At 34.2% G+C, this 14,545-nt stretch overlaps 3 protein-coding genes across 4 annotated transcripts; 2 read left to right on the top strand and 1 right to left on the bottom strand.

The window, feature by feature from the left end:
* Nucleotides 1-4,531: 4,531 nt before the first annotated feature.
* LOC110614398 (auxin-responsive protein SAUR36) lies at nucleotides 4,532-5,710 on the top strand. Its single transcript, XM_021755918.2, has one exon. The coding sequence runs from the start codon at nucleotides 5,117-5,119 to the stop codon at nucleotides 5,621-5,623; it is 507 nt and encodes a 168-aa protein (XP_021611610.1). The 5' UTR covers nucleotides 4,532-5,116; the 3' UTR covers nucleotides 5,624-5,710.
* Nucleotides 5,711-5,984: 274 nt separating this feature from the next.
* LOC110615109 (plasmodesmata-located protein 8) lies at nucleotides 5,985-10,134 on the top strand. Of its 2 annotated transcripts, XR_006350878.1 has the most exons (4): nucleotides 5,985-8,765; nucleotides 9,038-9,636; nucleotides 9,720-9,827; nucleotides 9,925-10,134. XR_006350878.1 is itself a non-coding variant. In XM_021756820.2 (3 exons), exons 1-3 carry the CDS (start codon nucleotides 8,009-8,011, stop codon nucleotides 9,927-9,929), a joined length of 870 nt encoding a protein of 289 aa, XP_021612512.1. In that variant the 5' UTR covers nucleotides 5,985-8,008; the 3' UTR covers nucleotides 9,930-10,134. The 2 variants fall into 2 exon arrangements, 1 of the variants encoding a protein (XP_021612512.1); XM_021756820.2 differs by lacking the exon at nucleotides 9,038-9,636.
* Nucleotides 10,135-11,861: 1,727 nt separating this feature from the next.
* Nucleotides 11,862-14,255, bottom strand: LOC110615287 (pectinesterase 2). The gene is made up of 2 exons (XM_021757091.2): nucleotides 13,328-14,255; nucleotides 11,862-12,750 (listed from the first exon to the last, which is right to left on the bottom strand). The coding sequence occupies exons 1-2, from the start codon at nucleotides 14,181-14,183 to the stop codon at nucleotides 12,062-12,064; spliced, it is 1,545 nt and encodes a 514-aa protein (XP_021612783.1). The 5' UTR covers nucleotides 14,184-14,255; the 3' UTR covers nucleotides 11,862-12,061.
* Nucleotides 14,256-14,545: the final 290 nt, after the last annotated feature.

The following is a 14,545-nucleotide window of genomic DNA, read 5'->3' as shown; positions in this document are numbered from 1 at the left end:
ATTGCCTCCTGTGAAATTTTTCAAAAACTTTGATAAAAAAAATGCATGGATACCACTGTATAGCTATATTTTTTTTCTTTTTCTTTAAAAAAAAAAAAAAAGAAAAAAGGAAAAAAAAGCTTGAAAGTACTAAGAAGTAAGAGGAGCTCCCGTCACCGACTCTAGGTTTCTCCTCTTGTCAGTAGGAATGGGGTAGAAATCTAATAAAAGAAGACATTTATGGAGGAGTGGGGTTTGTTTAGTAGCTAGGATTTATGTTTGAGCGCACGAATTTTAACAGTGAAACCAAGTACGTACTTGGTGAGTCGGGAGGTAAAGCTTACGCCTACGTTCCGCATAGATATATATGAGCTTGGAAGCAACTTTGCAAAAAGCATGAAAGTAAGATCCATTTTTTGTTTGCTTTTGTACAACCTTGCTACGTTTTCTGGCTCCCCATAAATTGGTATAAATTCAGCTGCCAAGTTCCACAAATAAATTAAAGATGCTACTATTGTCATACTATATAACTAATTAATTAATGCCCCCTCTCTCTTTTTTTAAAGAAAATTATTTTACAAGCCAAAAAAACTAAACTATATAACAATTAGGCCAACAACAATTTTTGAGATAATGTTTAATGTGTTACTTCGAGTTTACCGATCAAGTGAATAAATTATTCTTTTTTTTTTTTTTTTTAACTTTTACCAGAACGGTTACTTATTTCCAAAATCCTCCTTCTATCTCCTGATGCTCTTTTCTTAGGTCCTTCTGATGTAGTCTTTTTTTTTTTCATTTCCTCTTATCTTTAGCTTATTTTATGCTGTTGAGTATATGCTTTGATTTTGGTTTTCTTTGTCTGTTTTTTTGGAGGTTTTTCCAGAATTTTTATTTAGTTTGAAAACATCAGATTGAGTTTTAATCATGATATGAGTTTTAATAGTTTGTACCATGCTAAATTTTTCATGATCTTTAATTATTTTTTTATAAAAAAATAATTATTAAAATAATTAATATTACGACATATCTTATTTAATCATAATAATTAATATATCAAATAGTTAATTCTAAACCTCGGGCATTATCATTTGTTGGGAATATTGTACCAAAAAATTTTTGTTAGAAATAAAACTAAAGAAATAACACTACTACTTTGTACGGCCAAATCCCATCGCCAACTAAAATGGTATAGGTTAAGGCTTGTCTAAAATTTTAAGACAGTTCCTAGGCGGCTAACAAATTGCTTTCAAACGTGTCCTTATGTAAGAACACATGTTTATCTAGTCTGTTGCCTTCAGCCTTCAACCTTGTTTTAATTTGCTACTTGCAACAAATTCCTCAATTCATTCCATAATTTTTATCTATTTTTTTATTATCTTAAAATTATTATTCATTTTCTTTTTTTATATTATAATAAAATATAAATAAACTATTATAACTATATTTAATTTAATTTTATTTTTAATAAATCTCTCAAAATATTTTTTAATATTTAATGAAATTTAATCTTTTTAAGTTATGTAGTAGGTATATACGATATCCTATTGTGTCCAGTGGGTGATCCGGCAACTACAGTAACACAGATAAAACACAACTAAAAGGCACACGGTAATCCACGGAATGAAACTCAAATGCACTTAGAAGCAGAAATGGTTGAAACTGAACTTGTAATAATGGGAAATCAGGGAAATCCACAAATTATGTCTCTGTGCTTAGGTGCAGTAGAAGCAGCCCATCTCGATCTACTCATAGCGTTTGTACGAGCGAGTGAATTTCTATTCCATGGACTTTCATGACTGCTGGTTGGACCCAACAGTTGGTGAGCCACTATCTACATAACCTGATCCAAGTGCTCTCTCTTCTGTCATTTGCCTCGTTTCACATAAGGGGCAAACCCAGTTCGCTTTGGGCCTTAAATTCTCGAGAATGATAATTACGCAGTAGCCCACATTTTTATTTAGAAACGGGCGAAGGCCGAGCCTTTCCGATGTATATTCAATAATAATAATAATAGCATAGCAGGTCAATACTATTAGTTAATCCCCACTAGAATTAATTAAGTGAAAAATATGATTAGGTATCCGCATTGTCCAATAAGCCCAAGTCTTTTGTTCTTCTAGATGCTGAAGTCCCGCAGATTAACAATTAAAATAAAAATAAAAATAAAATCCAGCTAGAGCTCTACATCAGCAACTCATCAAATGGTTTCTTCAACTGCAAAACAACAAATTTTAAAGTCAGAGGTTGATGATCCGAGGAACATTTTACAAAATCCAATGAACCTTCATTATATGAGCCTCAAGTTGCTTCGTAAATTACAGTCAAGGGTTACTTAATTTTTGGTGAATTAGGTACTTTGTCCGTGCAGTGTAGATAACATTCATTTGTTTAATCTATGAAATTGGTGACAAAAATTTAGCAACTCAATAAATCTATTAATCGTTTGTGGCTTAGTACTCAATCCACAGTTCGATCACCAACGTAATTGGCGTGGAAAAAGTCGTCAAAGTGAAAATTAGGATGAGAATGAAAGATAATACGCCAATTGTATATGCATGTAACGGAAAATTCCGTTGATTTTTTGTTATTAAATCATCATTATGTACAACGTAAGAGACAAAATTATTTAGTAATTTTATGGAAAGATCAGGAAGTAAATTCGTAAGGAAAAAAAAAATATCTAATGCGTTGGATAACGTCATTAGCATGGTGGAGAATCGAAAGGAAACCTCCAGAGACTAATTTGTTCGTTCAAAATTTTCCAAGGCACCCGTTTTGATTTAGCCACCCTAACCTTTCGGGCCTTATAGTCTGGCCACGCGGGACCCATTACTTTGAGAATCAATAATCAAAGCACGCGTTGCCCGGATGTTGAGTGCACTTGGCAAACCTGGGCCCACTATTTCTGGAATATTTTGAATCGCACGGCCCCACTTTCGTCGTCAGCTTCCCTTGTTATATACGGTAAGGTACAGACTCAGATGTACGGAAATGCGGAGTGTTTGCACGCTTCTGCTTTGCTCTTTTGTCATCCACAAGCCACAGCCACTCCTTGGGGATTCATTTTGCCCTAATGCCTCTATTTGTTTTAGAATATTTCATAAATTTTTTTAACATATGGTGCACTCAAAAATCAACAATTAAAAAATAATTTATTCTAAAGAAAATTATGTTTCTTTTCAAAAAAAAAAATTATAAACTTCAAGAATTTTATTATGTTTCTTTTCAAAAAAAATTATAAAATTTAAATTTTTAATTTTAAATAATATGCTTTTTATTAATTAATTAGTTTTTATTCTAAAATTCAATGCTACAAGAAAAGAAAGAATAAATTATCAAATTGCAACATTTATAAAAATTTGAGAAAATGTGGAGTGTCAAAAATGATTTTAAGACTCTCGTATCAAGAAAAAAAAAACTAATATGTTAGTTTTGAAATTTGAAAGAAAGCATAAATTTATTTATTAATTAATTATAATTTAATATTGTGAAATAAAATTTTAAATTATGATATTCAAATTTTAAATATCAATTAAAGCTGATTGTAAAACGGAAAAAAAAAATTAATATGTTAGTATTTAATAAGAGTCCTCATTTTCCGTTCGGGAAGTTGGAGAATTGTGACTTTGGAGGAAGCTCCTACTTTCCACGTGCCCAGCATGCGTCGGATAAGATCAGTGGAGTTATGGTGGTGCGCTGAATATACACAACTCATTTATGTTTTACACCTGATGGTATAAATTGCCTTTTATTAGTTCCCTGTATATTTATTACAAATATGATTAAATTATTTTAAAAATTAACAGTTTATGGTATTTTTTTTTTTCAAAATAAAGAATATAATTCATATAATTTTAATTTTTTAAAATTGGATCACTATTCCAAATGTTAAATAAAAAGATCTTTGATTTGAAAACATCAAAATACATTGACAAAATATCTTGTTTAAAAAAACATATACATTAATTTTGATTTTATTTTAAACATGTTAAAGTTAATTTTCTTACTTTTAAAATTAAAGATTTAACCATTATACTCTTTTAAAAGTTATTTTTAATCACATTTTTTTCAATTAACTGTCACTGCATAATTTATTCTTAATAAAAATATTAATAATATAAGTACAGTTTATGTAAATATGTATATAAACTTTTTCTCTTAAATTCTCATATATATATATGTAAGAATCACCTTCCTTGACATTCCAGACAATTTGTACGTTTCGTACGTGGCAAATTAAACATTGCCCAAACTAGACGTGGCTGTTTGGACTTCAGATTCAGCTTCGGTTTTTTTTTCCTATTGAATTGAGTACGCTAAATTTACGGGCAACACCAATTGCGAGTCATAACGCTCAATCAGAAAAAGAGAACTAAAGGAAAATTGGACCACTGTGGATTAATCCAACGGACTGGCTGAGTCCGTACCAACCGGATGAACCGCATCTCTGCAGCAATACTATTACAAGGAACAAACTCTCTGTTCCTAATTTCCTAACGACCTTCGTGCAAATCCAGCCGCAGCCACCATCATCTGACCGTTCCTTTATCTGACCTTTGACTTATCTGATGTATTTAACGATTTTCCTCCGGAAAATCAGAATAGTGTGCCGACCATATCAAAACTCTAGCTATTTTTCTCTCATTTCCTTTTGTTTTTTGACCAAAAATTAAATTCTCATTTGTGTTATATTTTCAAGTTCTTTTTTTTTGCCCTTTATCATATTCCCATATATCCCTTTATAAAGAACGCCTTCCTGCCAACAACAAGTCTATTCTTCACCTGCAACTGCACCACTGACACCACCACAAGCATCCGCCGTCGCCGCCCATTACCTTGATTCTTGGGGAAGAAATATACCTTTGCATAGGTATGTTTTTCACAAGTTCGAATGAAATTCTCGTATATTAACGGAAATCAAGATGTCAAACATACCCACATCTCTTTCTGAAGTATGCCTTACTCTCTTCCGTTTAACCATGTCCATCGCTGACCCATGGCCTTTTTCTTGAGCCTTATTATAATCTAACAAAAATCCTTTGAGATCTCTTGCTTGCCCAGACTTGGGAAAATTCCACTCACGTACGAAAACCCCCTGTTTCTTACTATTATAATCTCTCTCCTACCAAGGCAAGTCATGAGAAAGATAATAGGTTTCAAGATTGGAAAACGGCTGGTTAGGATCTCACGATGGATCTTCCGGCGGGCTCGAAGCCCATCCAGTTACAATCGGCTATGCTCACCGGGAAAAACATGCAGGCCCAAGCCCCTCGCAAAGCTTATCAACTGGGGTCGCCGTTTAACAACAGGAGCAAAGTCTCTGTGTTCTGCAAAACCCAGGTCGGGTTACATCCCCTTGGTCGAGGAGCCTGTCCATGAAAAGTCGGTGACAGTGCCAAAGGGACACTTGGCGATCTATGTGGGTCAAAAGGATGGCGATTTCCAGAGAGTTTTGATGCCGGTGATTTACGTAAACCATCCTCTGTTTGGCGAGTTACTGAGAGAAGCAGAAGCGGAATATGGGTTCAATCAACAAGGTGGAATCACAATTCCATGCCGATACTCCGAGTTTGAGAGGGTCCAAACACGGATTGCAGCAGGGTCCGGCGGGCGTAAGCTGGCGTTGAAGCGCAACCATAACTGAGGTAGTTTATGAGATGACGACGACAATATTCGTAGATGATTGTAATGTTTACAATTTTTTACTATAGTGGTTTGCCTTTTTTTTTCTTTTTTTCGCTTTTTTTACTTTTTCAAAGGCTTCTCCGTATCTTTTTTTTTTCTTCTTTCTCCCTCTAATAGTTGTAAATTGATATAGTTTTGTCACTTAATTTGGTTTTTTGCGGTTGATCAGTGATGAATGTGGACTGAGCTGAGCAATCCGAAATTTCAATTAAAAACGCTTTTAGAATAGTAATCTTATTAAAGTTCAATAAAAGAATAAATAGGGTTGAATTGAAATATTATTTATGACTTGATTTAACCGAATTAATTACGAAACCAGAGGTTCGGTTAGGTTAGGTGGAATTTTGTAGATTAAGCCTTAATGATTCAAAGAAGGTTAGAAAATTATGTTTTCCCATCTAGCTAGCAAATTTTAGAAATTAAAAAGAAAAATAATTTGCCGTCCCAGGGTTAGTGGCCTTAGGTATCCCCGTCACCAACCCCAGTTTGATTGTGGTGATAGTGGCGAATCTTACCATGGTAATCAACTTGGGTGTTGATCAGTGCCCACTGCCACAACTTGATGAGCAATTATGGGTTCTTTGATATAGTGTTAAGGTATATGCTATAGAAAAGTTCTATTCCTCTGTGGACCAAATTGCTTTTCATTATTGGGTCCTGTTATCTCTGTCGCTACTCTCGGTCTATTTTCTCTTTATATTCTGTGTATTCAGCCTTTATTATTTTGCAAGCATTAGAAATCTCAATTTGAATCTCATTAGGGTTAAAGATGAGGGTTTCTTAAAACCATTCTTTAGAGAAAGAAGTGAGATGTAATAATCGAGTTAGAGTGGAATAAGTCCAAATGTAACCATTCTAGTCCATAAATGAAGATTTTTCTCTCTCCCTTTCAAAAGGATGATGTCATGAAATGAAAGAAAAAGAAAAGATTTGATAATAGGAAAAGACAAAAACAATGAATTTTAATTTATTAGTATTGAAATCGTTTTAAGATCTGAAAAATTTTAAGTTTAAATGTCAGTAGAAATTATTTATATGAAAAGAAATAAGAAAGAACAAAATTGCTATACTTCAATCATGTAAAAGATTGCTAGTGGATTAGTGGTTATAATTAGGAGAAAGCAGAGGAGGACAAGCATGCAGTAATTTGGAAGGGAAGATGTAAGCGTATTTCAAAACTTTGATTTTTAGGAAAACACCACCTAAAGTAGCCAATAATTTTCTTACCTGTAATAAAGTTTTCTGGTTGGTGTAGCCATCAGTTGAAGTATGGAGGAATTAAATATCGTCAGAAGTGGCAACGTAGAGGTTGTATCATTATCACAATTTTATGCCTAGAATAGACCTTAGCATTCTGTTCATCATGCCCGTATCAGTCTGGAGCTACGAAAATATCTTCTTCGTCTCATGCCAACCACAAAGCCATAGCTATTGTGTCGCATTAGGCCCAAAGAAATGGACCTATTTTATTTGTAATTCCACAGCACACAGGAAAAGAATTTTCCAATATCAGACAAAGCAAATGGTACCCAAGGCAAACAACTGGGTCCAAAAATTGAAGAGCTAGACAGGCGTGGCCTACTCATAAAATAGCCAGGCCCTTCGGAAAGAATCTGAATTCTACAGTCTGCACAACAAAACTAAGAAAAATCCCCTAGTTAAGAGACTCCTAGTTCTTGCAATTCTTGGCCCCCAATTCCCAGTACACATGAGTAACCTTCACAGTCCATATATTATCTCTCAAGAACCTCATGATTGGCTGCAGAAAATACATCCCTATTTGTACGATCATGATGGTCTCTCTTCCTCGCTCATTCATATAATGGATTCTATTGGTTGCAGGGCATGAATGGAAGTTATTGGAAAAGGACCTCATTGCTTTCTATACGTATGATATATATGAGTGGAAAACTTACTGTCGAGTGATATACATTAAAATTCTAATAAAAATTACAGACCTATGTTAGCGTTATTGCTTAAGTTAGTGGTGCAGAGTGTTTTTCTCTTTTGTCTAAAGCAAACGTGATTTACTCTCCCACCCACTTCAGAGTACTACTGGCTAGAATTAAAAGAACAGGTGTATGCTATTCTTTATGGCTCTTTGTTTTGGATCAAGTGAAAAGTGTAGCAAACATATGCTGTTAGTATTTTACAAAAATAGATATCCATGAGGCCCAAATGAGCCCTTTTCTTGGTGGAAAGGACTGCACATGAAATTAGTTTACAACTCTGGAATAGCAAAAAAGCAATCCCACATTTTTGTTTTCTCACCATCGCAGCCAACCACAAAACAAATTCGAAAGAAATCGAAACCTAAACTGGGAAAAAGAAACAAGACAAGGAAATGCTGATGACAAGCCTTCACTTACACTCCTCTAACAAAACCATCCTATTAGGGCACACTTCATTCTTCCTTCTTCTCTTCGTTTCTCTCACTAACTATGCCAACCTTGTTCAAGCTCATATCTTCATCTATGGAGGTTGCTCTCAAGAGAAGTATCAACCCAGCTCTCTTTTTGAAGGCAACCTCAACTCTTTTTTAGCCTCAGTTGTTAGCTCGTCCTCTCAAGCCTCTTACAATAGCTTTGCTATTGGAAATGAAAGTTCAACACCAGCTGAAGCTACCATATATGGTTTATATCAGTGCAGGGGTGATTTAAAGACTACTGACTGCTCAATATGCGTGGAAAGCGCTGTTAACCAGATAGGTCTCGTTTGTTCATACTCTTATGGGGCTGCTTTGCAACTAGAAGGCTGCTACGTGAGATATGAGCGTAATGATTTCTTAGGGAAACTTGATACGAGTCTGAGATACAAGAAGTGCAGTAAAAGTGAAAACAGTGATGCTGACTTCTTTCGGCGAAGAGATGACGTTCTTGCTGACTTGCAAACAGCTATGGGATTTAAGGTGAGTAGTGCAGGTCTAGTAGAAGGGTACGCTCAGTGTTTGGGGGATTTAAATTCAGCTGATTGCTCTTCTTGCCTCGAGGATGCTGTTGGGATGTTAAAGACTTTATGCGGATCAGCTGCAGCTGCCGATGTGTTCTTGGGGCAGTGTTATGCGCGTTACTGGGCATCCGGCTACTATGATTTCCACTCAGGTTCAGTTCTTATTTAATTTCTTGATTGCTGCATTTTTTGGTTTTTTATTTGTCACTAATATTTGATAATCCAAGTCCTCGTTCGAGCTTTATATTCGACAACAATTATTTTTAAAAAAAATTAAATTATGTTAAAATATTTATATATCAGATATTTAACACCTTCTGTTAATTCCTCACTTGTGTAAAGATTGCTTGAGATTATTTTTTTATTATATAATTTTCTTTATATAGAAACAGCTGTGTTTGAAATCTAATACTTTCTTTTCCAGGGGTCAATACAAGTATTTCCATTCATGAAGTATTAAGAGGCATCAGCACTTTGGAAATTTGGTTTCTTTTTTTTAGGCACTTAATTTTTTTTATGTCTATTTTCAAAAAAAAAAAAAAAAAATCTTCATGTCATTCTTGTCTTGTGTCCTATTTTTTTCCGTTGTATTTATCTTTTTTTTTTTTTTAACAGCATAATTGAACTTTTTATTTTTTATTCCTTAAGCATAATTACCAATATTAAATATTCTGGTGGAGGGGAAAGTTGTTTTATTCCATTATTTTTTTATGATTAGATAAATTGCACATATCAATTATGCAATTGGCAGACTTAAATGCCTTGTGAGTTCCATTATTAATGGTTGATCAGATTCCAAAAAGAAGAGATAGATGGAATCTTTGGATAATCATTCCAACTCCTATAGAATAAAGAATCTAATTTTCCTTTTGTCTTATTATCACTCAATGAACTAGAAATAACAAAAATTATTTCACTAGTAATCAGAAGGGAGATTTTATTCTTTCACTAAATCTTGCTCCTTATCTTAATTTTTTATCAAGCATGAGAGAGAGAGAAAGCTTTCAGAAACAATTTTATATGGTAGTGGCAGCTTTGTTTAGTCTGTTGTCAAGCCATTTGCAAAGGACTAATTCCATTGCTTTTGCTTTTGATGGTTGTATTAGATTCCTCCAACGAGGATGATGTCGGAAAAACAGTAGCCATCATCGTTGGTATAATAGCAGGCCTAGCAGTTCTAATCGTTCTTCTCTCAGTTTGCAGGAAACAAATGGGTAAATTTCTATTTTAAGCTATTAATTCTTTGCAACAACTTCAGTTACCAAGAAAACGTTGATGGTTATTGGTGTTGGGTTTCTTGCATATATGCAGGTTAAGAAGAGAGAAATAGAAGTCCTCTTGGAAGGTTTCCGAATATTTATTTTAATATTCTTGTGGCAGATATGCTTTCTTTTTTTTTTAAAAAAAAAAAAAAAATTAATGGAGTAGTAAGTTTTTCCACAAAAGAAGGTGGGTGTTAATATATTCTCTGCTATAAAGTAGCAGTACTGCTAATGAAGTAATGGGCTATATCAACTTCAACAGAGCTGCTGAGTCATATGCTGTCCAACAAAAACTCAATTCTTTTTTTAGTATTATAGTGCTTATCTAAAACTAAAAGCTAGAATTCTCATCTCCTATTGTTGGGTTATATGCAAAATTGATGAGAGTTCTGAAGATTATTTGAACTTTTTAGCATAATTTACACGTTAGTTTTTGATAAAAATAAGTTAGTTTTCAATGTGTATTTTTATTAATAAAATAATAATTATATAGAATTAGTGGGTTAAAAAATATAACAGTCTAATATCCAAAAGTGGGGGAAAAAAAGAAGAAGAGAAAAACCTATACAGGCTACCATACGTTCCATTTTCATCACTTCCATTCATCGGATCACTGGATTAATGAAGACGAGTCAGGGTGATCCAATAAATCTCTATCACTTTTTGATCATTCTTACATTTATTACCATCCCTTCCTTTAGCTTCTCTGGTTATGTTTCTCTAAGGTTTTGCAAGTCTAAGGAATTCTTTCATCTATAGCTGGTATTTTATTTTCTTCAGGTCATGGCATGGCGTCTTTGTACTGGGCTTTAAGCTCTTAATCAATAGAATTCCATTTTTGGGTCATTGTTGTGTTGGCCCAGTAGTGGGAGCGGCCTTTAGGGCTGAGACTCATTTTCCTGTTTAAGTTCAAAAGGGGGAGGATTCCAAATGATCTTGAAGATCCCACCGCAAAAAAAAAAAAAAAGAAAAATGATACCGAAGATGCAATATGAGTGGAACTTAATTAGTTGTGTTTAATATATATTTTAAAAAAAAAAAGAAGTGGAACTTCCTTTAGCTGCTCTGTTTAGTTGTGTTTCATGAGAGTTTAATATATTAATTAGGTACATTAACTCATATTTTTTTAAAATTAAACTTTTCAAAAAATATACTGTTTCAAAAATCGAATTTCTCAAAAAAAATAAATTAGTTTTAACTAAACGAGGGCTGAGAGCAGAAGCCAAGAAGTGTTAATGAGGACAGCGAAAAATTGGCAATCCCACATCAGCTGTGGGGTCTTTTTCTAGAACAGAGTGCTTCAAAGACAGCTATCTACCCTTCTTATATTGTGCAAGACTTTCTCTTAATTTTTTTTGTTTATATAAAACCAGATTATTGACATTATGGCTAACAAAAAAGAAAGAAAATCATAATCTATGAATCGGTCAAATGTAATATGTCATTTTCATCTTTCTCGATCCCAATTAAGCTATGGGTTTGAATTTCGGGGAAAAAAAGGCAAAAACCTTTCATGGTGTTATAAATAATTTATATTTAGTTGACAATTTCAAATAAATAAGGTGTGTTTTAATTCACCATAGATAGATTATAAATTTTAATTTATTAAGAAAAGTATAGATTTTTAAAAAATAAGTTATTTAAATTCGTCTTTCTCATTAATCAAAGTATATGACCAATAATATAAACAAATTTCCAATTGGAATTAACAAAAAGAAAAAGGAAATTTAAATTGGGATTTGATGAAATCTCTCTTTCAACATGTTTTACTTATCTCATCTACAATAGCTAGTAAACTAATTGACGAATCCATTGATGGACTGCATAACACGTCATTTAAAGATTCAATGCTGAAGGAGTAATCATATACGTATTAAGAAGGTCAATGATGTTGGTGGGTTAACTAATTATAACGAAATTCATCCCTCAATTAGATTTATTCAATGCTACCTAATGTTATCCGTAAGCATGAGAACAACATGATGATACTTAGCAATAACATCTCAAATTCTTTCCATTAATTAACATCACTTTTCAATTTAATTACAATTTCACAAAACAGTTAACAAAAAAAAGCCCACAATCAACCCCCTTTATTTTCTCCATTTTGGGCAGTGAGAATTTATTTTAATGCCACAAGGAACTAAATTAGTAACCATTTTAAAATATAAAATAAAAATAAAAATTCAAAGGCCAGAAGTGAAGGGGACATTGGTGCCTGGCAACCAAGAACCTCCTGAAATGAAATTCTGGACAGTGAACTTTGACGCCTCAGATGCACTTGTAATCACGTGATAGCCTTTCCAGTTAACTCTGTTAGCAGTGGATGAACCAGGGCCAGTGTTCATGTACTCTCCGTAGTATAAAGTGCTAAGAGCAAAGTTACCGCTCCATTCCATCCAACCAGCTGGATTGATTAAGCTATCAAGGAATGTTTTCATAAAAACAGTCCTGGAATATTGTTTCCATGGCCTGCCAAGGTAAGTCCTGACGGAGCTTTGGACTGGTTTTAAATCGGAAGCAGCTGTAACCCTGGAATTATGGATTGAAATTCCAGTGTTTTGGTTGGGGTCTGTCCTGCCTTGAGCGGTGAGAGTGTTGGTCTTGTTAGGGGGATTTCGAGCATAGATATTACAGTTTTGGAGAACCACTGCAGCATTGCCGAATATAAAGTCCACTGTCCCGTATATGTCACATTCTCTGTAGAATTGTCTTTGAGAATGGACATAGAGAGTGTCTTGATATCCTTCAAAGCTGCATCTGTAGAAAACCGAGAGATCAGAGCCCGAACGCACTGCCACTGCCTGGTGATTTTGGGGTCCGGCTGTATTTCTAAATGTCATGTCCCGTGCAATAAACCCGTCTCCCACCGCAGCTGAAATATCCAAAGCAATAGAAAATATTAAAAATGAACCTCGCTTTTCATTTTTCAAATTGAAAACTAGCTCAGTACGTAAGTGCAAGCATTAGATAATAAATTATACATATCGTTACATAAATTAAAAATCATATTCGAATATAATATCGATGGCATGAAATATCTCTGTGGTTGACTAAAAATTAGTTGTACGCTAGCACATCACAATATGCAAGACTTGTCAGACAAATATATAAGTTCTGTGGGACAAACTCTAAGGCTTGCACCAAAAATTTGGGTATTAGATAATATTACTTGTCTTTAAAGCTATGGAAATTTGGCCACCTCTTTGAAGTCAAGGACCGCTAACACTTATTTTAGATAGCATGGTCACATATGACAGTCAACTCTTTAAATTAATAATACTGTGACAGTAGGTAAAATTAAAATTTTTTGGGTTCATTTGGTTTCAACTAAAATTTTAACTCAATTATCATAAAAAAAATTCATTGAGTTAAAATTTTATTGCTAATAATGTGGTTTTCTTTAAAAAAATGTTTTCTAAATAAAATTTGTTCATAATTAATTTACTTACCAAAGGTAGCTGATTTAAAAGTTGTACTGCCACCTCCAACGCTTCTGCTTCCTGTAACAATAGTTTTCCCTATTCCATCACCCACAAACATAATATTCTTCAATTTCTTTCCTATTTCAATATTTTCCTTATAGGTCCCTGCCTTCACATATATTATATATCTCCCAGTTCCTGATCTTTTCGATGCGGCGGCAACTGCTTCTGCAATCGTCTTGTAATTTCCTGACCCATCTTGTGCCACCACAATGTTTGCTTGAGAAGCTGGGGAAGATGATTGCAAGAGTTTTCGATCACCAGGCTTAACCCATGTAGGGAACCCTCCTTGGTAACTAGGTTCAGTGTACGGCACCTTGTTAATAGCCAAACTATTGCTAATTAACTTGGAGACGTTGTTTTGCATCAAGGGCAAAACGTAGTCAGGCACTCCCAGCTCTATGAACCCGGTTCGGCATGTCTCTAGATTAGTTAGCGCAGTGCTAAGCCAAGTTTGTGCATCAAATTTGGAGCACGTACTGGTGGTGGTTTGATTGAGCCAGTCGATCACATACTCATAGAGCTCAAGGCAATCTGTCCAAGCTGCCTTTTCATGCTCATTTCTGCATTTTGTCCCCAGTTTGTAGGTATTGGCTTCTGCATGTAATGCACGATCTAAAGCTAGTTGCATGGAAATTTTGAGAAAATCAGATTCTTTTGTGATGGGAGTGTCTTTTGTGTTCTGGCTTAAGAAGTATTCACATGGTTCTGGGTGGGGTGTTTTGCCGCACCAAGATTTTACTTCTACGTGCTTGTACCCCAAAATGGGTGGGGAGAAAAGAAGAGGAGCAAGCGTAAGCACCAACAGGATTCGAAGCTCCATCGCCGTGTGTTACCGATGGTATTCAGTAGCAAAATATGGACGTTTCCTACCAAAGATAGAAAGGTTAGGGCTTAGAGAGTTGTTGTGAGGGGTTCATGTCCAATTGCTTCCTTTATATAGAAATGGTCGTGCATGCTGATAGGGATATTAGCTAGTGATTGGATAGCAATACCTGCACAACTTTCTCTTTTCCTTATATATTTTATTTTGCATTATTTGCTTAATGAGATTATAAAAATGATTAAATGTATTGCTAGTTTCTGTTGGACAAGGGAAGACGTTCAAATAATGTGCAACTATATAAGTCTTAATTATTTAAATAAAAGTGAGAATTTATGTAAACATTTTAATTTGTATTTGAC

The sequence above is a fragment of the Manihot esculenta genome, chromosome 5, assembly GCF_001659605.2.
Source record: "Manihot esculenta cultivar AM560-2 chromosome 5, M.esculenta_v8, whole genome shotgun sequence".
NCBI classification, from domain to species: domain Eukaryota; kingdom Viridiplantae; phylum Streptophyta; class Magnoliopsida; order Malpighiales; family Euphorbiaceae; genus Manihot; species Manihot esculenta.
Note: the sequence above shows the minus strand (reverse complement) of the source record. Positions and strands in the feature narration are given on the sequence as shown.

What these genes read in the sequence shown, in the direction of transcription:
- LOC110614398 (XM_021755918.2), top strand. Translation starts at nt 5,117, where the DNA reads ATGAGAAAGATAATAGGTTTCAAGATTGGAAAACGGCTGGTTAGGATC.
- LOC110615109 (XM_021756820.2), top strand. Translation starts at nt 8,009, where the DNA reads ATGCTGATGACAAGCCTTCACTTACACTCCTCTAACAAAACCATCCTA. An exon ending in CTACTATGATTTCCACTCAG is followed by an intron (nt 8,766 to 9,719) that starts GTTCAGTTCTTA and finishes TGGTTGTATTAG; the next exon opens with ATTCCTCCAACGAGGATGAT.
- LOC110615287 (XM_021757091.2), bottom strand. Translation starts at nt 14,183, where the DNA reads ATGGAGCTTCGAATCCTGTTGGTGCTTACGCTTGCTCCTCTTCTTTTC. An exon ending in TTTTAAATCAGCTACCTTTG is followed by an intron (nt 12,751 to 13,327) that starts GTAAGTAAATTA and finishes TGGATATTTCAG; the next exon opens with CTGCGGTGGGAGACGGGTTT.